General features: G+C 38.6%; 1 protein-coding gene across 3 annotated transcripts in view; it reads right to left on the bottom strand.

Moving 5' to 3' along the window:
• Positions 1 to 1,062: 1,062 nt before the first annotated feature.
• Positions 1,063 to 26,808, bottom strand: part of LOC136242818 (protein FAM91A1-like) — a 49,569-nt gene continuing 23,823 nt past the window's right edge. Inside the window, exons 6-7 of one of the 3 annotated variants that reach the window (XM_066034308.1) lie at positions 23,986 to 24,111; positions 23,659 to 23,892 (exon numbers count right to left, since the gene is read on the bottom strand). In XM_066034308.1, the coding sequence (XP_065890380.1) occupies positions 24,085 to 24,111 (27 nt within the window). In that variant the 3' untranslated portion in view covers positions 23,659 to 23,892; positions 23,986 to 24,084. Of the gene's footprint in view, positions 1,226 to 23,658; positions 24,112 to 26,808 lie in introns of those variants that run through there. The other 2 variants (XM_066034304.1, XM_066034309.1) reach the window with 2 other exon arrangements.

Raw genomic sequence — 26,808 nt, forward strand, 5'->3', positions numbered from 1 at the left:
GCGTGTGCATGTGTGCGTGTATAATATTGTTAAGTGGCTAATAGCATTTCTGATTTAAGAACTAATGAATCTGACAGTTCCACAAAAGATAGGCCTAGAACTTATATCTTTGTTATCAACACCTTGCCTTGGAAAACTGTTAGTTAATTTATAATTGCCTGTGACAACAGAGTGAAAATATTCTAAAATACCAAACTTGGACTAGTTTTACTCTTGGGGTTACAAGGCGAACTTCTTTGTAAACCAGTTGAAATGAAGTATGCACTGAGCTCTGGAATCTACATGTTATTATCAACTCTATTCTGTGCCAATGCTTGTGATATTTACAGACATTAACAGTTCATAGTTGTGTCTTTGGCCTTGCCAGTTATCTACAGTATTGCATCAGGTTGCCTTATAAGGAGCCTGATGAAGTAAACATGAAGGTAATGTTGAGACTTTCTTTTCTGAGGTCATTTCACATTTCCCACCAGCCCAGAAAGAAGCTATCAATGGGCCAGAGTCAGTACTGGAAGCAGAGGTGCCCTTGCCCAAGCAATGTCGTTTTGATTGGGCTCCTGTAAAGTTTTTAGATGGTATAGGATTTCATGTGATGGATGTGGTACTTAATACTGCACTGTACATCAAAATTTATATACTGATACTGACTTGTTCCAATTCTGTTTACTCCATCTTGGGACCATTCTTTCAACTGCAGCCTAGCCTGAGGAAAACAGATTACTAGTTCCACCTGTTATTGTTCTGCAGCATGGACTAGATCACAAGTAAATGGTGTTGAGTGAAAATGTGTCATAGCTCGATAAATGATAATACCTTGAAAATGATGTGACAATATAGGACTCTTCATTTTGAAAACACAATTTTGCATATAAAGTCAAATAGTGGTTGTTAAGCCAGAAATTTTATCACTTTTCCAACTTGCAATTGTTTGATACCAGACCTTTCCACATGTTTTCCATCTGACTGTGGTTTACAATAGATTACAAAGATTTACTATTATCTCAATAAGCAAACTTGTTATTTTATTTATGATAGGTGATATATTATGTCCATCTGATAGTATTATCATAATTATCACATTTTAATAAACATATAAATACATTGAGAATTATAAATTTAATCTAATGTCAAAGTTTTTAAGTGTTTTCCCTTCAAACTGGAGATTTCTTGCCAGCAATGGTACTACCTGATGACTGTCTACTGTATCAGCTTCAGAGTTGGGTACCTATAGTAGTTGAAATTTCATTGTAAAAATAATTCTTGTATAGATTGCATTTAGTATTCATAGAACCTCTCTTGGGCCCTCTGCAGCAGGGGCGGATCCAGACTTATGGAAAGGGGGGGTCAAAATGAAACTGAGGCACTACATTGGCTGGTTTGGTAAGGTGAGACCAAAAAAAAAGATGACAATAGCTGTATACCTCACCAACTACGCATTTATAGCTGATAAAGTACATAAAAATCCTTACATAGCTTGTTACACACTGCCCTAATACTGTGACTGCTTTATTAGAGTGATTGCTCTATTAGAGTAACTCGATCTTGGTATACTAAAAATTTTTGGAGGGGATCAAGAGCCCCCTTTGACCCCCCCTGCTCTGCAGCGCAAGGACACTGTAACAATATAAAGAACAGTTTTTAAGATCCATATAGACCTCTATCAATACAATTTTATCTCTGAAAAGGACAACCTTCGAGCAACAATAAAATTTTCAGTTGGTTCCACAGTGTCTATAGAGGTTCCACTGTTAGTTGGTTACAGCCCAAATGTACTTTCTACAATATTTGTATATATATTTGACTGACTAAATCCTCAAGAACAATAACCATTCTATAGCAGGAACAGTCACTCACCTTGTACTCAGCAATGAAGTTCATCACATCTAAGGCTAGTACATTACCCACTCTACAACCACATGTGCATATATTCATTGCTCACTCTATGCCTGTGGATTTGTGCAATCTAGACAATTAGGTACCCACAAACATTTTAGGCCACCAATATTGTAGATTCCTTGTTTCCTGTCACCTTCCCGCATGGTAATTTTAGAGCCACATACAAATTCATTATTGCATTGGATAGTGACGTGATCTAATTATTTTCGTTTATAAGTACTAGTGTGAGCACATGGTGTATTATTGGAAAGGTAGTGAGTTTCTGATGTTGTTTGGTACCAAAAAGCATGGATAACTACGTAGTTTGAATCCATTCTAGAATTACAAAACAGCAGATCTCTTCAAGTAGCCATTGGTGAACGAGATACATCAATGAACAGCTATATGAGTCCCACTCATCTGACAGTCTGTTATTACATGTGTGGAACATATGGAAAATTCGTACTGTTGCAGTTGATGGCTAAATTAGTGTTATTACCACGAGCATGATACACCCAGCCAGCAAACTCTACTAGATAAAAGCCTTCAAGATTTGGTGGCTACATGCATGCTCAGAGAAAATGAGGAGTCTGCAACGCTTTGAATCTAACCTTCTATGAGATTTGAATCTTGATGAATCCCAGTGAAATCACAACAAATTATTATTATTTTATTATAAATCTTACATCTCTGCTAAATCTGAGAGAAAAGGCAATTCGGAGTTCATGGCTTCCCTTTAATATCCTTGATATTAAATAATAGATTTTAACAATATAATTAATAATAACCGCCCGCATGGTATTTTTTGCCTGACTAGGACAGGAAACAAGCAATTTACAATTGTAGGCCTTATGTATACTCCCATGAAGCCTTAAACGGATATTTCTGCATTATTCTGTATTTTATTGGCTTGTGCAAAGGCTGGTACAGCAGGTTTTCTTGGTTATCCTGTAACTTTTCTTTTATTACAAAGGTACAACTGCTTCTGCGATAAGCTTTTCAGCAACAAACTCTAGAACCACGTATGTTAATATGGCTTCTAACAACGTAACGCTTGTTCGTAGGGTGAACAATAAGCCACTGGCACTAAACAGCCACACGGATAACGTAGAAAACCAATATATAATTCATTTATGTACAAACTATTGCTACTGTATAAATATCGGTAGCGATATCGGTCCTCCTACTGTTCTGTACCGATACCGATATGGTAATTTTTTAGCCGATCTGATTATCAGTACACCTCTACTTGTCCATAGGTTTTATGCTGAAAAGGTTAGCAGTTGTTAAGCTGTTATTTCTATCACTGCATTGTGTCCCTTCCGTCTTTCTAATCAGATTTCTAAGTATTTAAAAAAATTCTAATTGGATTGTCAGATCTAGATAGTCTACGAGTCCCAGGTTGTTGGTGACCCCTCAATTAGTGTAAAACATTTTTTTGTATCATAAGATGGATGGCTGCCCATGACTAACCTCCTTGAGTTCATGATGAATGCCCTTATGCATGTACACAGATCTCAACAATATTATAGGTAATATACCATCATTCATAACCCCCAGTACAAGCTAAACTACGGGAGGAGGGTACTAACAAAATATACCCCCCTGGTGTGGGCACTGCAGCGCATGCGAGGAAATTTGTACCTAATAGCGATTGTTTCATATTAATTTACTGGTAGCGGCAGCATTCCACCTGCGGACTTCTAGTGGGGAATTTGCTTAATGGAATTGTCAAATCTGCCCACCCTATCCATACTGGGGGGCAGAGTAGGGGCTCAGTGCATTAAAACTGGGGTGAACACAACTCTTACCACGATGTTCGTTGTAAAATGCTTCTGTTTCATGCCGTCTTAAGTGCACCAACTTCCTCCTAACAATGTAGAAACCTTCCTTCAATATACGCTGCTCCACTAGCTGTATAATCGAAGGTTGTTGTCTGCTGACTGTTCTATTAGACAGAAGTTTCAGTGCTTGCTCCTCAGTTCTGTGGGATCTGTCAGATCTAATTAATTTAATGTAATAATTGATGTGTGTGTGTCTGCCTTTCCAGGGCTCCAGCTGCTTTAAAGCTTGGTACCTCTGCATCTAGGTCGCTTATTTGTTTCCTGTACACTTGCCTTAAACCATATAAGACATATAAATCAATCAATTAAATCAATTGTTGTAGAATACCAGTACACCAATCTTTGTGCAAAATTACAGTTTATGTTCAACAAAAAATTGATAACATCTTCTTTGATTGACTCCCATAACTACATCAAATCTTTATGAATACTAGTTACATAGATTGATTACCAGTTCTATAAAAAAAACAGAAACAAGTATAAGAAAAAATTAGGAATTTTAAACTAGAGTAGGGATCAACAAGAATATAGCGCACCAATAAAAAGTGCTGAAACAAGCTTGAGTTGGTATATTATGACAGCCAATTACTGTAACACAAAAGGAAGTGAATATCCCTACTGTGCATTTCAATTATGGATTCTACTCTAGTTTAACATTCCTAATTTTTCTTATGCTTGTAGATAGTATAGCTTCAGTCATGAGCCAGACCTCTAGTAGCTGAGTTGTCATAGAGGCATAATAGTTCAGGTTCTAAAGTAGTTGTAAGAGGTCACGTGATGGACAGTCGATAGGCTCACGTGAGGTGTTTGGAAGAGTCAGTCGAGCAGAGGGCCAACAGGAGTTGTAGCTCGACTCTATTCAGTGACAGTTTGCTTTTTCTTAGGATCATAGATAATGAACTCAGTTATATTATTTTATTAAGATTGCTAATATTAAATAATATACTTTGTGTGTCAACCGGAGGCTCGGCTGCGGCCACCTGGGCTTCGAGTAGGAGGTACTACTGGGGTTCTACAACTTTGGAGGTCCTACCGAGATCCTGAAGAAGCAGACAGGAACGTGAAGGAGCTATGGACGCCTGCGTATCCTGTAAGAGAGAGGTTACGGAGGAAGAGAAGGCCATAGCGTGTGACCTTTGCGACAAGTGGGAACATGTAGGTTGTTTAAAACGTAGTGATAAGCTGACCGATGAATTGTATGATGCATTGGTTGGGTGTCGGTCTAAATCAGTGTTGTATGTTTGCACCCCTTGTCGAGCAAAGGGCACGATTACAAATCGTTTGCATATGTCAGAGTTTGAGCTTGCACGTACGCAAGATGCTAGACACGAAGAGCGGCTGGCCAGCGCGCAACGTGTCGACGAACTTAATGCTCTAGTTATGGAGCTACGTGATGAGAAGAAAGATCTCATTACCAGACAGACAAGTCTGGAAGGCGAGATACAGGTCCTCACTAAACAAATGGTGTCATTTCGGGGAAAGGGCAAATCGTCTGCTGAAATTGCAGGTGCAGAATTACAACCAGTTGTGGACAAGGTCGTAAGGTCAGAAAAACCCACTGAAGATACAAGTTTACCAGTGACCCAGACAGAAGGTAGCCACGACAGTGATGGCAGTGATTCTAGCAGTGATGCCTCCTATGCTAGTGGTAGCAATCAGAGAGGTCATCTGCCGAATAGACAGAGCAGAAAGTGTGACCCTCATCCACCGGGATTTCGTTCTCTTACTAGCAGAATAGACAAGTTTAGTGGCAAACGGGGTGACGATGATTTTGAGATATGGCTGTTAGACTTTACTGAAGCAACCAACGACTGTGGGTGGAGTAACCAGCAACGTGCCCGTTGGTTCTCATGGTTTTTGACTGGTCCTGCGAAGGCGACATGGCAACATACTGTGAAGGAACGCGACAAGGCTTCATGGTCAAAGATAGTGGAGATCTATCGTGGACAGTATGGTGTTCACCTCGACCCACGCACGGCCTATCAGAGATGCCAGGATCTACAGTACAGTCAGTTTGGGTCAGCTCAAGGTCTGCTGGACGCAATGCGTGATTACCAGCGCATGGCACCTCGTAAGTTAAATGATGAAACCCTGGAATCTATTTTGTGGAATAAGGTTCCACTAGAGCTCCAAAAAGAGTTGGGAGAGATTCCTGCTGGTTCTGTACAAGAACTTCTACAGAGACTGCTGCGTGCCGAGATAGTTATTCAAGAGAGAGCTAGACGGGGTGGTTCAGGTGAGAGAATTCCAAAGAAGGAAAGGCAGAGTGAAACTGTCTACAACAAGTTTGGCAAGGTCTCTCAAGACAAGAATAGTAGCAATAGTACTCCAACAAAGCCTAAGAACCAAGTAGAGATGTTCATGAAGGGTGTCAAGTGCTTTAAGTGTCAGAAAACAGGGCACATAGCCAGGAACTGTACAGAGTCTAAAACCAAATCATCCTTAAGGGTTGACGTTGATAGTCCGGAGACTGAGGAAGAATCTGAGTCCAGAGTAGATCAGGATGATGAAATGTGGATGCGTACAATATTATCTGAATCTGATACTCAAGCAGTAGCATTACAAGTGGCACTGAAAGGCCCAACTTATAAGGTAGACATTGTGGTTGACGGAATTAAGACAAGAGCTCTTTTAGACAGTGGTGCACAAGTTTCTTTGGCTCGACAGCAGTTACTACCTCACATTAAGCAGAAGAGTAACTGGTCCATAGAACAGTGTAGAGAAAGAAATTTCAAACTAGATGGACAACCTTTGGGTGCTGGTGGTGAATCACTGGGTGCTAAGGGTATTGTGGCCTTACAGGTCACAATTGAAGGTACTAATGTTTCTAAATGTGTACCCTGCTATATTCTAGACTCTTCAAAGCCTATTTGGAGGGGCGAACTGCAGAACTGTTGTTTGATCCTTGGTACTAATGCCATGGAGGATTTGGGCTACAAGATAATTGACAGCGTCGGACAGCCAGTGATGTCAAGCAGTCACGCAGAGTCAGCAGTGGTAAGACAAGTTGTTTTATCTCAAACCCTGAGATTAGGACCACAACAGACTAGAGTAGCTCGTGTAGAGCTGAGTGCCAATGATGATGAAGATGTAAGCAGCCAAGTAGGAGTAGTGACTCCTGATGAGTCTGTATTGGCCAGTGATTGCTGTGACTTTATGGAAGGATACTGGACTGGAGAGAGTGATTTTAACATTCCAGTAACTAATTGGGGTGTGGAGCCAGTTGTACTCACCAAAGGTACTGTCATTGGAGTTATTGATACTGTTTCTGTAGTTGAGATGGATGACAATGTTTGGAAAGATGAATCCTTTGGAACTGTTGCCGTAGTGAACATGGGTAATGGTGACCGTGAGAATCTCCTTAAGACACAATTAACTGTTGGCAGAAACTGTACACCTGACCAGAGAGTAGCCATTATTAATTTGATGAAGAAGAAGCTTGATGTGTTCGCTTTAACAGACAAGGAACTTGGAGAAACTGATTTGGTAGAGCACTCCATAGACATGAGCGACACTACACCAGTTAAGTCTCCACCAAGAAGACTGCCATATGCTCTACGCAATGAACTTGAGAGTGAGTTACAACATTTACTAGATACAGGTTGTATTGAATCCTCAGGAAGCTCTTTTGCTTCAGGATTGGTTTTAGTCAGGAAAAAGGATGGTTCCCTAAGAGTTTGTGTTGATTATCGTGGAATTAACAAGAAGACAATACCTGATCAATATCCGATCCCTAGAATTGACGACCTAATTGATGCTGTTGGTAGATGTAAAGGAAAGATCTTTACCACACTAGATCTAATGAAGGGATATCACCAGATTAAGATGGCACCTGATTCTAGAGATAAGACTGCGTTTACTTGTCACTTGGGATTATTCCAATACAGAAGGATGCCATTTGGTTTGACTAATGCTCCAGCAACCTTTCAAAGGTTAATGAATAAGTTATTTAGTGGTCGTGACTGGAGTTTTGTTTTTGTATACCTTGATGACCTTCTAATAGTGTCCCAATCATTTGAGGAACATCTTGTTCATGTTGAGAAAGTGTTACATCGGTTACAGGAAGCAGGCTTACGACTGAAACCTCAGAAGTGTGCATTTGCACAATCAGAGATCAAATATCTGGGCCATACCCTATCACCACAAGGAGTAAGACCAAATGATAGTAAGGTGAGAGCTGTGAAAGAGTTTTCTACACCAACCTGTTGTAAAGAAGTGAAGAGCTTTCTTGGATTGGTGAACTTTTATCGACGCCATCTATCAAACCTTGCCGTGGTAGCTAGACCACTCACTGCATTGACAAGGAAAGATAAGGAGACAGGGTCAACAGTACCGTTTGTGTGGGATAGTCAGTGTGAGTCAGCTTTCCAAGAAGTCAAGAGGATGCTAGTTTCAGCACCCCTCTTACATCCACCTGACTTAGACAAACCTTTCTTTTTGTGGACTGATGCTTGCGGTAAAGGATTTGGAGCCTTATTAGAACAAGAAAGTGATGATGGTAGAAGATATCCAATTGCCTATGCTAGTAGACAAACTAACGTAGCTGAATCCAGTTATGCCCCTACTGAGCTAGAAGTGGCTGCACTTGTTTATGCAGTGGAGCATTTTGAGGTTTGCCTGTTGGGTAACGACTTTACTGTGTATACTGACCACAAGTCACTGGTCAGTGCATTTCTTGCCCATTTGAAGAACCAGTCTAAAGGGTTACTCGCAAGATGGTACTTGAGAATATCTAGATTTTTGCCCAAGATGAAAATTGAATATAAACCAGGATCAGCAAATGTTGTGGCTGATTGTCTTTCCAGAGCTCCTCTACCAGCTACTGAGGTCGCAGTATTGCAGATTTCTGAGAGTGATGAGTCACTGTTACAACTTGTTCGTCAGGAACAGAGACAGGATCAGGAATTGGTACAGCTCATGAATTATTTAGAGGATAGGTCCTTACCTGATAATGTACAAGCTGCCAGACACGTAGTGGGTCAAGCTAAGAAGGGTTTTATTCTAGTTGATGGAATTCTTTACTATGAAGGAGGAGAATTTCCAGCCAAGCGTCGACTGGTAGTTCCAGCTCACTTACACCAGAAGATTGTGGATGAACATCACGATGGAAGCTTCGCAGGTCATTTCTCTGTGAAGAGAATGAGCAAGAGAATTGGACGCTACTTTTACTGGAGAGGTATGAATGCTGATGTGTTGAAAAAGTGTGAATCTTGTGTGAGTTGTGCTTCTGTACAGGGTTGCAGTTTTGTGGGTAAGCCACTCCTAGTTAGTGTTCCTGTGGGAGGCCCATTTGAATGCCTTGGTATGGATTTTGTTGAGCTTGATTTAAGTGAAAGTGGGAAGAGATATGCTTTAGTTTTTCAGGACTATTTAACTAAATGGCCTGAAGTGTACGCTGTGTCTGATCACAAAGCAGAGACTGTGGCTCAATGTTTAATAGATCTGATTTGGCGGCATGGAGTTCCCAACAGAATTATACATGACAGGGCACCAGAGTTTCTATCAGATGTGTTGCAGGAAACAGCTCACTTAATGGGAATTACTCAATTGCCTACTTCTGGTGGACACCCTCAAACAAACGGTCTTGTAGAACGTTTTAATAGAACTTTAAAACAAATGTTGGCTAAAGTAGTGACCAGAAGAGGCCGTAATTGGGATAAAGTGCTTGGAGCTGTCTTGTTTGCTTATAGGAGTACTCCACACCAATCAACTGGTGAAACACCATTCTACTTGGTGTATGGCAGAGAGCCTAATCTCCCAACAGCAATGAATTTTCATGTACCTGTGACTAAGTTCCCTGTGGTAGAAACAGATTACGGTGTTGCTTTGGAAAAAGAGCTTAAGTATGCCCGATCACTTGCTAAACAGAATCTGGAAACTTCTCAAAAGCAACAGAAGAAATACTATGATAAGAAGGCAAAGGGCAGTGATCTCAAGGTTGGAGATTTGGTAATGCTTAAGGTACAACCAAAGTTCAAACTTGACAAACAGTTTCAGGGACCTTTTGTAATTGTGTCACTGACTAATACGAATGCTGTCATACAGGTAAAGGGAGATGAAGATGGTGAGACGATGATTGTGTCTAGACAAAGGCTTTCTAAATGTAGTGTACAAATGGCTAAAGCAAGACCATGGTTAGGCCAATCTGGTAAACTCAGAAAAAGAAGAACTGTAAGAAAACCTAAACCTCGCCAATCTAAGTCTGCTCAAGATGCTCAAGTTGATGTGCAGGACAGTGCTATTGATTATAGAACAAGATCAGGACGGACAGTTAGAAGACCAGCAAGACTGATAGAAGATCGCCATGATGGGCAATCTTTTAAAGGAGGGGAAAGTTGTAAGAGGTCACGTGATGGACAGTCGATAGGCTCACGTGAGGTGTTTGGAAGAGTCAGTCGAGCAGAGGGCCAACAGGAGTTGTAGCTCGACTCTATTCAGTGACAGTTTGCTTTTTCTTAGGATCATAGATAATGAACTCAGTTATATTATTTTATTAAGATTGCTAATATTAAATAATATACTTTGTGTGTCAACCGGAGGCTCGGCTGCGGCCACCTGGGCTTCGAGTAGGAGGTACTACTGGGGTTCTACAAGAAGTGACTTGGCAGGATCACCACGTTCACGACTGATACATGCACTGTACTAATACTGCACGTGATACACACTAGATTAGCTACAAGCATGCAATACGCACATGTTCTACCTAGTACATTACATAGCTATTCTTCACAGTTCTAGACATAAAGCAAGGAATCTGGTTCAGCAAACATCCTGAGAACAAACTGCAGTCAACATAGAAATAGTCAGGCCCCTAATATTATTGTGTCTTAGACCACCTTTCGGATAAGAGAGCTCGTGGTCCACAGAAAAAGGAGATCCATAAGCACAAAGTGATAGTGCTCTAACCAACCATAGCATACGGCAAGAGCATCCTGGAAAACTGACTTAAGCTGCAAAGTGAATCTGTGCTCTTGCAAACGAAGAGCACTAGAGGTCCCCTTAACCAAAGCAAAGTCAGTGAGATGGCTCAAAATTCTCACATATTGACAAAAACAGACTTCAGCCTTTGACCTTCAAATCAAAGATTTCCTGTTTAGTTGATCAGCAGAAGAATTCTAGAATGAAGTTTCACAGAAGCTCACAGATATTGCACAAACTTACCACCATAGATGGAAGATTGTTCAGGACCACCCACCCCAATGAGAGAAAAGCTAGTCATGAGTGACCTGTTATGGTGGGAATGAAAACCTGGCAAATATGGCATCATCAAGTGGCTGAAGATAAGAAGAATGTCAGGTATGGTATAACAAATGAACAACCACCGACTACAAATAGCCCAACGTATATATGTAAAAAATTTTCAAGGTAGAAATCTTTCATAGATTCAGAGGAAAACTTTCATAGGTATAGGCAGTTTGGCAAAGCTAATCGTATGCAGAATGGAGAAAAGTTTCGTAGCTGAAGGGTGATATGGTGCTCTTGTTACCTCTACCCACACACTACAGTTACATTTACTCCTAGTGAGATACATACTACAAATTTTCACATCTTTGCACACAACAGTCTCTGTAGCACAGAACCATCAGGAATGTCTCCCAATTCTTTCTTGAGTTCCAGTGGAACCTTATTCTACAAAATAGATTCCAGGGTCTCATCAGTTAGACTTACGAGGCACCAATCGCTGCTAATTGCGCATTGCATCCAGCAGACCTTGGACTGACCCAAATTGACTATATTGAAGCTCTTGTCACCTCTGATAAGCTGTGCTTGGGTCAAGATGAACACTGTACTATCCATGATAGATCTCCACTATCTTTGACCAAGAAAGCCTTGTCCCCTTCCTTGATGGTACATTGCCAAGTCGCTTTGGCAGGACCAGTTAGAAACCATGAAATCCACCAAGCATGTTCATCATTGGTTGTTTCAGTAAAATTTAACAGCATTATCTCAAAGTCATTGTCACCTTGTTTGCTGCTGATTTTGTCAACTCTGCTAGTAAGAAACAAAACCTAGGAGAATGCATATATGAGGGTCACACTTCCTGTTCTGTCTACCAGGTAGTTGAGCACTCTGTTGAGATGAACTGCATATGTATCACTGCTAGAACCTCTACCATCACTATGGTGGGTATCTCCTATGGTACTACACTTGTACCTTCAGTCTGTTCTAATTATTTTGCAATCTCAGCAGGTGTCTTGACCCTTCGATGCAGTGACACTAGTTTTTAAATGAGGGCCTTTATCTCACCTTTCAGACTGGTATTAAGTGCTCTCTTCTCTTCATGTAGCTCGTGTACTAGTGCATTGAGCTCATCAACACGTAGCACACTGACCAGCCACTCTTTGTGTCTCAATTCTTGTTGATGTGAACATTTGAGCTCTGAAACATGCAACCGACTTGTAATTGTGCTCTTCGTTCGACAAGGTGAACATACATACAACACTCTTAGAACGACACCCAACCAGTGCCTTATACAGTTCATCACTCAGCTTATCATTACGCTTTAAACAACCCACACATGTTCCCTTTTGTCACAAAGGTCACATGCCATAGCCTTGTCTTCATCCGTAACTTCCTTCTTGCAGACTATACAGACATCCATAGCTTCTCTACAATGCAATCTACTTATCAGGATCTTGATAGACTTCTAAAGTTGTAGGAACCCAGTAGAATTTCTTCCTTGAAGCCCATGCAGGTCCCTGGTTGAGTCATGTGAACCTCCAGAACACACACAGTGTATTGAACAATTTATTGTTCAACGATATAAATCAAAAAGCTTATATATACATAGACTTCAGCTCTATAAAGTTCTGGTTGAGTTAATCTGCAACTTCTTTGCAACTCTCTGCTCCCAGTATACTCATTCATGCACAGCTGTCCATTGTATCACATGACTTCTCACAGTTAGTGAGCTTTGACATCACATCACATCACACAGAAAAGCACGGTGCTTACACACCAATTTTCAAGTTATTACTATGCATATGTGGTGTGTGTGTGTGTGTGTGTGTGTGTGTGTGTGTGTGTGTGTGTGTGTGTGAGTGTGAGTGCGTGCATGCATGCGTTTGTGTTAGTTTTGTTCCAGTACCAGCTTGTTATTTCAGTTCCAGTTCTAGAATCATAAACTTTTGGAATTACAGTTTTGGTTCCAGTTCTAGAACTACAATTGTTAGAATTACAGTTCCAGTTCTGGAACCATAACCTTTAGAATTACAGTTCCAGTTCCAGTTCTGGAACCATAGCATTTAGAATTACAGTTCCAGTTCTAGTTCTAGAACTAAAACCTTTAAGATTACAATTCTGTTTTTAGTTCTGCATAATTAGTTTAGTGCTCCATTTCTAAAACAATGCACAGTGTGCACTAAACTATGGGTTTTGATTTGATTGTGTTATGTATCTAGGCAGAGCAACTACTACAAAACTCACTATACATGCAAGACATTGATGCTCCAAGGCTTTGATTATGAGGGATGATTTGAAGTTAATTATCAAACATTAAACTAGCACATTTCGGAATGACAGAAACACCCTAGGTAGTGAGAATTATTGGTTTCACTTCTGAATCAGTGTTGCATTGGGTGTATACAATCACTGGTGGACTAGACCAGTGGACAGACCACGTGGACTGAACCAGTGGACAAGCCATGGACTGGACTAGGACTAGTAGATAGACCATGGACTAGAAAAGTTCCTTTCTTTTTATTGCAAGTATTTAGGAAACTGGTTGTAACTACAGTATTTTTTCCACAGTGGCACTAAATTTAGATTATACATGTAGGTGGACCTGTCAACTTACAGCTTGTATATGGAAAAGCAAGATCGACAGCTACTTAATTTGTCTTACTCAAATGCCCAGAGCTTGTGTTAGAGGATGCATCGTGCATGTCACTACTGTATATTAAATGTTGAAAACAAGGAAGATGGTGGACGTACACACACAGCTAAGAGTTTAACTGTAAATGGAAGTATTAATACTTCAATTTTTAACAGCTATTTTGCACGTGTTTCAAGATTGACTAGCAAACAATTCCTGCTCAAAGAATTAACACAAGTTGTTCTTTGTAAACAACCCTAGAAAAATGAACAAGCAGTGCAGGTGGGCAAAGTTGATAAGTTCATTTGCATATTCTACACATGTGTAACAATATCATTTCTTTTATAGCAAGTTCAATATCTCAAAAGCATGGAAGTTCAAAGCCTAAATTGTCCTCAGAATCAAGAAAGAATTAACTCTAAAAATGTAATGGTTTCTCCAAGCCTGAATATTTATATAAGGCAAGAGTCCAGTTGTCTAGTCCTCCAGTTCAGCCCAGTGTTTCTAGCTATATAACCTTTTGCATCATTGAATACTTATCAGTTCTTGCTTTTATCAGCACACCAACTGTAGTCGTGTAATGAGCATTGTATTTGCTATTTTTATTGATAATAACTAAATGATTATGACCAATTTCAGTTCCAGTATTAGTTCCAGTACTTGATAAATTTTCATTTTAGTTCCAGTTCTAGTTCCAGTACTATGATTTAGGAAAATTAATTATTGTTCTAGTTCCAGTTCCAGTATTGAGAAAAGTAAAATTATTGTTCCAGTTCCAGTTCTAGAACTGGAACTAAAATAAAATTGCTGGTACTGGAATTACTTTTAGTTCCAGTACTGAAAACTGGAACAACACTAGTGTGTGTGCAATTTGATGCCTACTCAAGCCATATGGCATAGTGCGAATGTTGCATTGTATGTGATACAATTATGGAACTTTCCACATAAATTGTACTTGTTGTTACATTTATTTATTGATATAGTGCCGTTGCAGTTTTGACCTTTGGTGACTTTTGCAGCCATTTTTGTATTGAAGATTCATCATTATTGTCTTTATCTCCCTGAGGCATTTATTTCACACTATTAAAAAATGGTTTCAAGTTAAAGGTCTTGCTGAAAGAATTACCCTGATTTTTTATTTGAAGTCAATAGGTGATTTCATTACCAAAGTTATATTTAGCCATGAAATTCTACGAATAGTAATTTATACCCCAAGGACAAAGCAAATTTTATGAGTAACATAACTTTGCAGTGGAGCAAGCTATTCACTTTGAACTAAAGTCATATTGCTTCTTAGATCTTAGAACAACACCTTTAAGTTGAAAGCATGGTTTAACAGTGTAAAATAATGCCTCAGGGAGATAAAGACAAAAATAATGAATTTTCAATGTGAAAACAACTGTACGAGTTGCCAAATAAATGTCATTAGGAGTACTATTTGAGTTAATTGTATCACAAAGTGCACAAAATGCCCATTTTTGTAGTAATCCACTCTGCTATATACGTATAGCCATGAAAAAATATATATTTTTTACAGAAATAAATAATTCTATGAACGTTTATTGAATCTGAACCAAACTTTATATACAAGTTAACCTTTATGCACACTTTATGCACACCAGATTGTAAGGTGATCAAGTTTATATGTATTAGCAATTTTTTCCAAGTATGGAAAGGAGAAGAAAACTCTAGGGTTTTTCAAAAATGAACAAAACTTTGATCACATACTTATATCTGAAGAATTACCAGGGTGATTTTGCTTGTATTTAGTGTGTTCCTTGCTCTAACTGGTGGGCAGTTCCAGTGTAAAAATGGTCAACTTGGAGAGGAATCACAGGGCTACATAGCTAGTTATGCACATGTGATTATTGTGTTTCTTCCTGATACACACACACACACACACACACAAGACACACACACACATGTGCTGGTATGGTTACCAGCATGACACACTACAAGTTGCCTGGATAGGTGCTACTGTATATACTTGTAATTAATGTACAAACTCAATTACGAATAATGTCGTACTGTAAGTAATCATTTATATGTGTGCAGAATGATGATCGTGATCCTGCTGTGGATTAGTTTGATCACCTTGCTCACCAGTAAACCTGCCTATAGTGAAGTGATCACCATCAACACTACTTGTGGTAGTGACAATACTACATGTTGTGTTGATGGAGAATGTGTGTGTTCTTCACTATCCACTGCTTTATTCTATATGACCAGTAACACTGTAATCAACATTACATCAGAATCAGTTACACTAGAAGATAACATCAAAATGGGATCAGGTGATCTAAACAACATCACAGTAACTGGTAATGGTGCTACCATCATGTGTAACAATAGTGGGGGTGTGTACTGTGAGTCATGTGATAATGTGGTCATTGAGGGGATCACATGGGACAGGTGTGGTGATCCTTATGGAACAAATATTGCAGGAGTGACATTTAATATTACTAGTAATATTTCACTGTTTTACTGTACCTTTCAGTATTCTGGAATAACAGCAGTTTACATACAATTACAAGGTTTTACTGGAATACTTACTGTAGACCATACCAATTTTATGTCAAATATTGTATATGAAGTGAAGGAGTTGCTTTACTATGGTGCTTTGGTTATAGAAAATTCAAACACTTCGGATGATCTGATTATTAACATTTCTAACAGTAAATTTGATAACAACACTACTTATCGTTCAGATAGAGCTGGTGGTATTTCTGTTGACATTAGTGGTCATTCACTTGTTATTTGGATCAAAAATAATAATTTTTCATGTAACAGTTATGTCGCACGGTTTTCAACTGAATTATCTGTACTGAAGGAGATTCATCTGATTGGAATCAGTGTGGTCAATAATGATTATGGCTTTTATTTTACTGGATATGCAAAAGTGTGTTATCATTCAAATAAAAATAGTTCTTTTGTAGTTGAATCTTCTGTATTCAGGGAAAACTTTGGTTCTTGTCTTTGGTGGGAATCTTGTGAAGACGATGTGAGGGTAATGATAAGCAATTCAAGTTTTACTAATAATGAAGTGCCATTTTCTGGTATTATTGGTATCACAATTTTATCAGATAATATGTCAATCAACCTTACTAGAGTAAACATTACTAATAATAACTCACTTACAGTAAACATTACTAATAATACAGTTAAAGACTCACTATCATCAGGTGCTGGGGCTGTTGCTATTATAACGTATAGTTGTGGAGACATTGAAGTATCCATGACAAATGTAATTTTTAAATCAAATGGAAACTTAAAATATCACAGTCCAGCTGTCACATTGTTGGTTGTTTCATCTCTTTCACTACATATAACAGATTGTGAATTTATTGACAACAAGTCTTCTGGACAAGGTGCAGCATTACATGTTACTGCTTCATCATATAAGAGTGAAGTGAAAATTTGTAATACCTCCTTTGATAATAATATTGCTGATTATAGCATAGCTTACGTTTATGTAATACCCTTTTCAAATCTTAAAGTACAAGTTAATAATTCAAACTTCACCAATAATATTGGTAGCTCTATGTTCCTGTCATCAAGTATACTTCATTTAATAGGTAATGTATTGTTTGAGAACAACACAGCTGATTATGGTGCTGCAGTGTATCTTGACCAGGGTGGTGTTGTTGAGATTGATGAACAAGCCACTGTTAGGTTCCTGAACAATTTTGTTTCACACAATGGAGGAGCAATTTACATAAATATGATAATCTCTAATTGTGATAGTGGTTTTAATTACAGTTTCTCTGATAGTTCCAGTGTTGTGTTTATAAACAATTCAGCTGGACTTGTCGGTAACTCCTTATATTTTAACATTCCAAAATCTTGTGAGATAAATACAGATTTGCTATGTGTTCCATGCCAATTCAATTATTCTCAATTAGTGAACAGCACTATTACACCTATTCCATGTAATGCAAGCTACACTTCACTCAATGGTACCGGATCTCCTATAGTCACTTCACCACATGAACTGAGATTATATTTCCCAAACAATGATGGTGTTAACATATCATCTAACTCTGATCACAACATTTACTACATAAAGAACAATATTCTTGGTCATGAGGTGAAGTTTAATGGTGTTCTTCTTGTATAACAGTACTTGTCAGTAGATGTATCATTCGTGTTATCTGTCTTCTCCTATTACTATCTTACACATCATTAGCATCCACTTCACTACAGTTACTGAGACCACTCAAGTTTACTGGTGTTAATTAGGTATACACGTATGCATCTCCACACATTGAATATTTCCATGGTCGTCATGCCATATATGGTATTGTGGCAGTGATCTGTGAACTGGTTGTAGGGATTGGTTTACCATTGTTGTTATTGTTGGAGCCATTGTTAAATAGGAAAATTAACTTCATCAAGATCAAACCATTACTGGATCAGTTTCAAGGATGCTACAAGGACAAGTATCGCTGGTTTGCTGCTTATTATCTGATATGTCGTCAAGTGATCATGTTAATTGTATTTGTAGGTAACAGTAACTATTACAACATGTTGTTTTGTCTTCAGATAGTCTTAGTGGTTATTGCATTGATCCACATGTGGGCTCAACCTTACAAAGACAAGGTGTTGAACTTTTTTGATGTACTACTACTAAACATCATGTCAGTTATTGCTAATATAAACATCTATACTTTGTTGCAGTCTGTTGCTCCTGGAATAACAATAACTTTGTTGGTCCTTCCTCTGTTCTTATGCTGCTTAGCTGGTATCAAACTAGCAACTCATTGTTTTGTCAGATACTTCAAGAAATCTAATGAATACCGACAACTTGATGATCTCAATACTGCAAACCCTGCAAGGTGTGTGTCTGTGTGTGTGTCTGTGACAGTCAGATTTGGGGTCAAATACAATGCATAGTATTTAATTACAAATACTAGCAAATACAAATACGATTGCAAATACTTTTGTCAGGACAGTATTTAAATACAAATACTTTCTAAAGTATTTAAATACAATTTCAAATACTTAGTGACTCAACCACTACACTGTACACATGTTGTCTTCTAGTCTACACACACAATATCATTATGTTTGTTGTTACTATAACTACTAAGGCAACATGCTAGCTCTATGTATGTACAGGTGATGTATGTGTATTATGTGCTATTGATAAACATTATAATCTTTTATCCGTTAGTCTGCATCTCTCAGATTAAATATTTTCTGTGCTACACTGAAAAGTGGGCGTATATACAAAGCCGGCACACGTGACAAAAATTGAGTTGCTAGCTTAGTCAACAGGGATCATTTAGTTTCTAAAACTTAAGGGGATCCTTCTCTTGTGGTAAGCATAAATATTCTTTGACCATTGGAGTGATTTCACAATAGTAATAGAAGATACTGTCTCTATCAAATCATTGAAAATGTCATTTTCTTGGTTGGAGGCTCTGACTCCTGATATTCAAATTATGACATTACTTATGATCAAAGATTCAGTTAATTTTACAATCTTATTTTGGTAAAAGTATTTGAAGTAATTGTAAGTATTTAAATACATTAGGAAAGTATTTAATTGCAAATATATCCAGTTTCTAAGCTATAAATACAATTACTCAAAATTTGTATTTGATTGCAATTAATACAAATACTCATGTATTTGACCCCAAGTCTGGTCTCTGTGTGTCTGTGTAGTATACATGCTTATTTTTGTGTACACATCATTTAGAAATAACAGAAAGGGTGCAGCAAGGAGACATCCTGGCTACTTTCACTATCAAGAATCTCTTGTTGCACATGACAGTTAGTTTGACTATGTTACTACTTGTGTGCATGTATGATTGACACATCCATATCCATGCATAATATAATACATGTGACTAGTGCGTGTGTGTGTGTGTATGTGTGTGTGTGTGCATGTGTGTGTGTTGACTGTATCATTATGCTTGTTATAATAATAGCAATTCAAGCTCTTGAGAACTAACAAATCTGATAATTCCACAAAAGATTTTATTAGTAAAAATGTAGGTGTCACTATAAGAGGGAGAGTAATTGATTATACTGTGTAGGGCTGGGAGATTATATTGATTGTGATTGTCTCTGAACATCATGATGTTGATATGTATTATAAACAATCGTGATATCGATGTTGTGACATCACATGCAAATGTATAATAAAATCAAAATAGTGGCACATACTGTTGTGGAAGAACACAATCCAGAAAACAAGCCTACACTTTGAGACGGTTCATTATGTGAATAATTCTTACTGCACAGTTAATAGCTTACCTGTTAGAAATTCTATGGATACTATTATTCATTATACTGTTTGTATTAAACTGTAACTACCTATAGCCTTAATTGCGTTGAACAGTGGTACACTTGTATTGTTCAGTGGCATAGCCAGAAAAATTTTTACCAAGGCAGAGTTTATACATAGACTGATTCAAAAACACTTAGTGTGATACAGCATTTACAGGTTGACTCTCTGGTTGAATGGAAGACACTGTTTCTGAAGACACTGAGCGATTTTCTACACGTCATATGTGATGCTCAGTACTTTTGCTGTACTGTAAAGCCTTAATAAGCAAAAATTTTAATAAATTAAAAAATTGAAGCATGATATACTGTAGCATTAACTAAGCTGGAAGGTCTGTAGGACATCTGGTCCTACAGCCTATTTAAATTTGTTACTTAAAGTGTGTTTGAAAAGGTGGAGAAAGGATTCAACACGATTCTCCGGAGATATTTTGAGTGGTCAGGCCATCATGGACTGCAACACAGGTCATAGTCATGCACACTATACTTTGATCTGATGTGATATTTAAGTCAGAGATCATTACTTTCCACTGCATGTGCTAAGCATGTCAAGCTAGGGAGTCTGGGAGCATGCTCCCTTTAAGAAATTTTTGAAAACATGCTTTGAAAATGGCATGTGGAGGCTATTTTTGATTGTAACTGCTAATGCATGATATGCATGATCAATTAGCTCAATTATACTATGCAGTTGACTCATTGGAACTTTGAGAAGTAATTTAGACAATTAACATAAATGTGAATGATTTAGACCAACAGTGTGATGAGAACAGTGGCTATAATTTATGCTGAATGCTCTATTATGATGACTGTTCTATTAGAGTATCTTGATCTTTTCACAAATTCAAGTAGCTGAAAAGTGGTCCACATTATGCCACAGTGGGTTCCGGCCCTGCTTAGTAATACAGCCATAGATTCTATTATGTGTGGTATGGTAATGCTGTCTAGTAACGTTTGAGTAGAAAATTCGCCAATAATTTGGGGTCAGGTACCACAACTCAGCCTGAATTGTTGATCATCTTTTACCGAGGCAACTTCCTCGGTTGCCTCAACAGTAGCTACGTTACTGCATTGTTAGAATAAATAATGTAGATGGTGAGAAGCTAAGAGGCCATGCTCCCTAATTAAAAAGCTTTAACAGAGCAGCCATTCCAGTCAATTACTTTAATAGAACGGTCACTTTTTGTAAAAACTGTGAGATACCTTTTCAACACCTAAAAAATGTTCTAAAATATATACTAAGATTTTTAACTAGTTTCACTGTGGAAGGAGTTACAAGGAAAACTTCTTTGTAAACCAGCTGAAATGAAAGGTGACTCTGTGGAATCTTTGTGTGCTGATACTTGCTTGTGGTAGTTGCAGTCATTAACAGTTCATAGTTAATTGTGTCTTTAGCCTTGCCAGTTATCTACAGTATTGTATCAAGACTCACGGTAGTGAGTCGCGAGGCCAAGAAGCACAACAATACCAGAAATTTGAGGTCATGGGCCTACTGATTAAAAATTAAATTGACATACAGTGTTGGATTGGCAATACATCTCAAATAGCGGTGTACAATTTCCGCTCTGCAATGAAGGTAATGAAATGTGTATAATAGAGGCTAAATGACCCATTTGGTAGGATTGAAGTCCGTCTACATGTGGCAATACAGACTATGGTTCGGTAGGCCCAAATGTATGGGTTTAACATACAATAAACTCACTCACCCTACGAAGTCGGTTGAATCTGTATGTAACCAATCATTTTCACCTTATTATTAACGCGTAGGCTAAAACCTTCACTAAATACAGCCATCTACTTGTGGTTCCAGACCGTCCATAAATGTCCAGCGGTGCTCCAACAAATTAGAAACTGCTTCAGTCTATGACGTATTGCCTACGTCTTTCGTCATTAATAGGCAAATCCAGCACTGACCTTACTTAGAAAGCTCAATCCAACTAATTATAGGTGTTCTGTTTTCTCCAGCAAGTAAACTACGAAAATAGTAGCTAGCTGAAACTGGCGCCAAATGAGATAGTCTACTTTTCAGGGTATATTAAAATCACGTACATCGAACTAGAAAATGCTTGTAATAAAATCAGCAGACTATGATGGGTGCTGTTTTAAAGTAAGGAGTTTTGAGCATATATGCACGTACACAGTGCAAAACCTAGAGCATGCTCTCGTCTAGGGGGGTCTGGGGGCATGCCCCCACAGAAGATTTTTTGAGAATTTACCCATCTAAGGTTAAATCTGGTGTAAATTTGGATCAAAAATTGCTCGACTAGTTATGCTAGAGATAATAACAAAGCAAAACGACTGAAGTATGATGTGATAGACCAGCTTCCTCCAGGACAAGACACTTATGGCGTACGCGTTGTGATACAGACTACATTATAGTCAATCAACTCAATTAATTTAAAAATGCAATAACATGCACACATGCATGCACATTAGAAACAATCATCAGTTTAGTCGGTGACTTGTGGCTTCCAGATGAATGGTTTTGTATAGACGAGCTGCAGGCTATAAAGGAACATGTACTTGTAAATTACAACAGAAATTGAAAAAAAATAAGAAACAAACAGTTTATATCTCACACAATGTTCCTTAACTGAGAAAGTTAAAGTACACAAACAGTTATTTCGAGTATCCCTTTGATGTGGTTAACACTCTAATTTATGAGGTATAAATGTGCCATGATTAAACCATGCAGACACAGACACACACTACATACACAGTATGGCTTTGAAGTGTACTAAGTGGAAGCAAATTTTGAGGTTAGTGCAAGATAATATCGTGGTTAGGGACTAAATGGCTTCAAACCCTTTGGAATGTGTTGGTTTCAATCATTAGACATTTATTCCAACATATGCATAGCTTTAAAAACATCGCATTCAAAAGTGATTGTATTATATGAATATTTTACACAGGTTGTCTACACTAATGCACACGACCAAAAAATGTACTAAATTTCTGGTAATGAAGTGCGCGCCCACAATAATAAACACGCGACCTCTACTGTGAGTCATTTGCATGAGGGATCGATTACGCAATCTTTTAAAATCCGCATGGCGAAATCTCAGGCTTACTAAAAAATTCCACCTCGAAACCAGGGACATGTAACCTTTGTATAATGAGTAACTACCACACGAAAAGTCAGGCGAATTGTTGGAGTAGTTTGTTCCATCGCCCACCCATTTACCATGCGTTAATGAAATTATTTATTCATTTTCTTCGTCATCGCATCCCATATGCATTGAAGCGATTTTCTTTCAACCATGAAGTCTTATTGTAAAAAGGCTGCGGCATCAGGGGCTTTTTACACAATGTATCTGTACATTTAATTTCGTTAAAAGTTGTTTGTTAGTTTATGAGATCGCTTTTGAGCTCTTTGAAGATTCAAACTTGCCGCCATGACGTCTAGGGCGAGACTACATGACGTCGAGGTGTGAGGCGCTCGCCTCAATTCCCAAACCCAAACAGTATGGAAGTGGGTAAGGTCATTAGCCATAGCGAGCTGGTTGATTTGATAGACACTGTGCTGTGAACTCTTGGTTTACTTGTGAGCAGTCACTGATTTGTTTTAATTTCGCCATGGTATGCCTCCACGTACTGACTCGTCAGCATGACTCCGGCCCATGCAGGGCCGTACATAGCTATAGCCAGCTGTTTCATACCCGCTGTAGTGATACAGTTGAAGTAATTTATACTGCTACATTACCCATGCACGTCTCTAATCCCGCCCCAGCCCTTCAGTGCCTGTGAAACTTCAGTGTTGACTTAAAAAGCCAGCATCAGCGCATCACCTTTCAGTCACAGCACTTTGTAGACCCACCCACAATTATAGAAACTCTTTAATGATAGCATGATATATTGTAATAGTAAACATTTACATTATGATCCCATAAATTTTTTTTTTAAATGACTACAATAGCACAAGAAACCAGTGTTTGGCTATGAAGTACCACCAAGAGTTCATAATATAGTAGTGGGGTCTTGGTACCACATATTATTTTTTCTTCACCATTTGTGTGATTTGTCCATTGACCATAAACTCACCCGCCAACAGTCACAACATCAGTATCCACCCTGCATATACAGAAAGGGATACAGTATGGTAAGGCACAGCTAACTAAAAACATGTAATCATATAGTCAGACTAACATGTCAACAAACACTTACTTCCACTATTATGATTATTGTTAAAGTGAGCATCCAACATAGCCATTCCCAAGATGTATTCAGCATACTGCAGCAATTGATGACCAATTTTGGAGTATATTACTTGACTTCTTTTGTGGTTCTCACCTACATTGTTGACATAACAATTTTTGTTGCTAGGAGACATATAAACTATAGGAGGGACTAATGGTTATAGCATAATGGTAAACAAGTTACACAACAGCAAAGGAAATTTTAATAAACTAGCAGTGATTGGATAGTTGATAGATAAAAGTAGAAGACAATTTGTAGTTTTTCCAGTCCTGATTGTTTGGGGATAAGCACATTAGCTGAAAAAAGCAAGACAGACTAAATTTCAACACAAGGTTTATGATGCAAACTCATTGTGCATCTACCAATGTGTTACCCTACCACCCCCCTTGGATGTAAGTGGGGCTTTACAAGGGGAATTGACATGAAAAAGCCTGTACCTTGCGGGCCTAAGCATGTTCCTCTCCTGCTTTGAAAAATAATCTTTTATTGCCTGCCCCTAACTGGAGTTTGCCTGACACCTTCAACATCACAAAAAGCTATCTAAAATGGTTAATTTAGCTTTGACCATTGGCAAACTACAACACTCAACAATTATATCAGAGTATACATAACTCTATATATCTGCCCAGTTACTATATAGTAGGGTCCATGGTTGTCTCAGATCTGCACATATTATCATCACATCAATCGATTGATGCAAAGTAATTATGGTATACTGTGTGTGTACACATTGAGCTGAGCCCTCAAAAATATTAACTTATTAGTTTTGTAGTATTGACTTACTTGCTAATCATTCAAATGCCTGACACATTATTTATAGCCAAAGATTTCACCATGCATTAGAGGAAGCCATAAAAGTATATAGCCTCATAGCCTTTCCTGAACTGTTGATGGAAGCATTTGTCTGCTCTTGACAACTTCGTGGTGGGTTGAAATGTTGAGAAAAAACCTTTCATTTTTAGCTGTTTTCTCACTAGGGTTCAGCTCAACTTGTTCGCGGTCTGACCCACACAGCTGCTAGAACAAGCCAGCTGCAAGGATCTGGCCTACAAAAGCATATATATATATATAATCCCAGGAAGCTACTATGGCGTGGGGGATTCCTGTCTAAAATTACGACGGTAGTTATATATCCGTTTGTAAGGGGTGTCACGTTGGCTCACGCTGTAGGTAGATCTGCAACCGCGGTCAAAGTCTTGACCGGGGAAAATTTCACCTTGACCCTTGACTTGCAGTGTTTATCGTCTTTGACCTGTGGCTTGAGCATTTCTTGTCGAAATTTTGACCTCTACTTATTTCTCTATTTTCCTATACGCACCTGCGCTTGTAACCTAGTATAATATTTTCTTAGTGCAGCTGGGAGAGAAAAATCATTATAGTTATGGTGAAATGCTTGTTGGAGCTTTAAAACATCTTCTTGGAGATCCTTACTTCTTGTGAGTTACGTATAATTCCGTAAACTTGATAATAGTTACGTATAGTTTTCGATTGTGGGTTTCGAACCTTCTGTATCGTCTTGACCCTTGACCCACTGTAAGAGCTATTTTGTGGCCTTGACCGTTGACTTAGAGTTTGACCGCGGTTGCAGATCGACCTACAGCAAGAGCCTGAGTGACACCCCCTTGTGTTTACAATGACTTATGCGCCTATCAATTGTAACCCCCAGTACGGGATCCATAGGGGGATTATACAGGGGTTCACCTACAAAGTTACCCCCAGTAGTGGGGCTTGTGACACAAGCATTTTTATAACAATATTTAGTTAAATCATGTGACGTTGACTCGTAGCCAGCGAAGCAGCGTTTATCATGGAGTGGGGGAATACCTCGGGGAATATAGGTGGTAGGTAGGGGATTAGACAAACACTTAGGCCCCAGTAGTGGGGTTATTGCTCTTGCAGGGTGTCAAATCCCCACCTTGTCCCCACATGGCCCGTACTGGGGGGTAGGGGCATAACATTGATAGGTGCATTATACATGAACTTACTCGGCAATCCGCTGGGAGAATAGTATGATGCATTCAGCGCCTTCATGTCCATTCCAAGGCATACATTCAGCAACAACTCGCAGCCGATTCGCCTCCACTTGTTACGCACAGAGACTAGTTATATCACCAACCCACCGCTTCAGGAAGAACCATTAAGATGGTAGCCTCGACTTTGTCATTATCCCCGGTTCTTATTTTCACGTGAAACATCACGCAAAATATCACGTGAGTCCTTGAGGGAAATTTGAACGGTTTGAACGAGTTTTCTCTTAGCAAGTCACTTTTAGTAGCGCTTCTAAACACTGAACTTGAAGCTTTTGCTACTGATTTAGCTAGCTAATCTGATACTGAAGCTGTTATTATGCATGCATGCATGCAGTGTCTCCTATGTAATTTATAATAGCCAATCTTCAGTAACTGTACTGATGATCTCCATTCAACAAAAAGTAGTGATATCCTGTGCCAAAAACAGCCCAGCTGTAAAAAAGGCAAGGCCAAGAATGCACAAGTACATGTTCGTGGAGTAACTATATACAACCAAAAGACATGATATCAAAATCTGGCCAAGAAAGCATTTACAGTATAGCTAGGCACTTTTATGCATTCATTTTCTATATGCTTCACATTATCACATCCAGCTAGCTGTACATGTGTGCTTGCAATATAAACAATACTACTGAGATGATAAAAGATGATTACACTGCATTGTTACCAAAATTAACTTAACTAAAATTGGTTTCTACTTGGCCATCTTTTTGCACTGTATATTAAAATTAAAAGATGGCCAAGTAGCTAGAAACCAATT

This window comes from Dysidea avara, chromosome 13, assembly GCF_963678975.1.
Source record: "Dysidea avara chromosome 13, odDysAvar1.4, whole genome shotgun sequence".
In the NCBI taxonomy this organism is placed as follows: Eukaryota; Metazoa; Porifera; class Demospongiae; order Dictyoceratida; family Dysideidae; genus Dysidea; species Dysidea avara.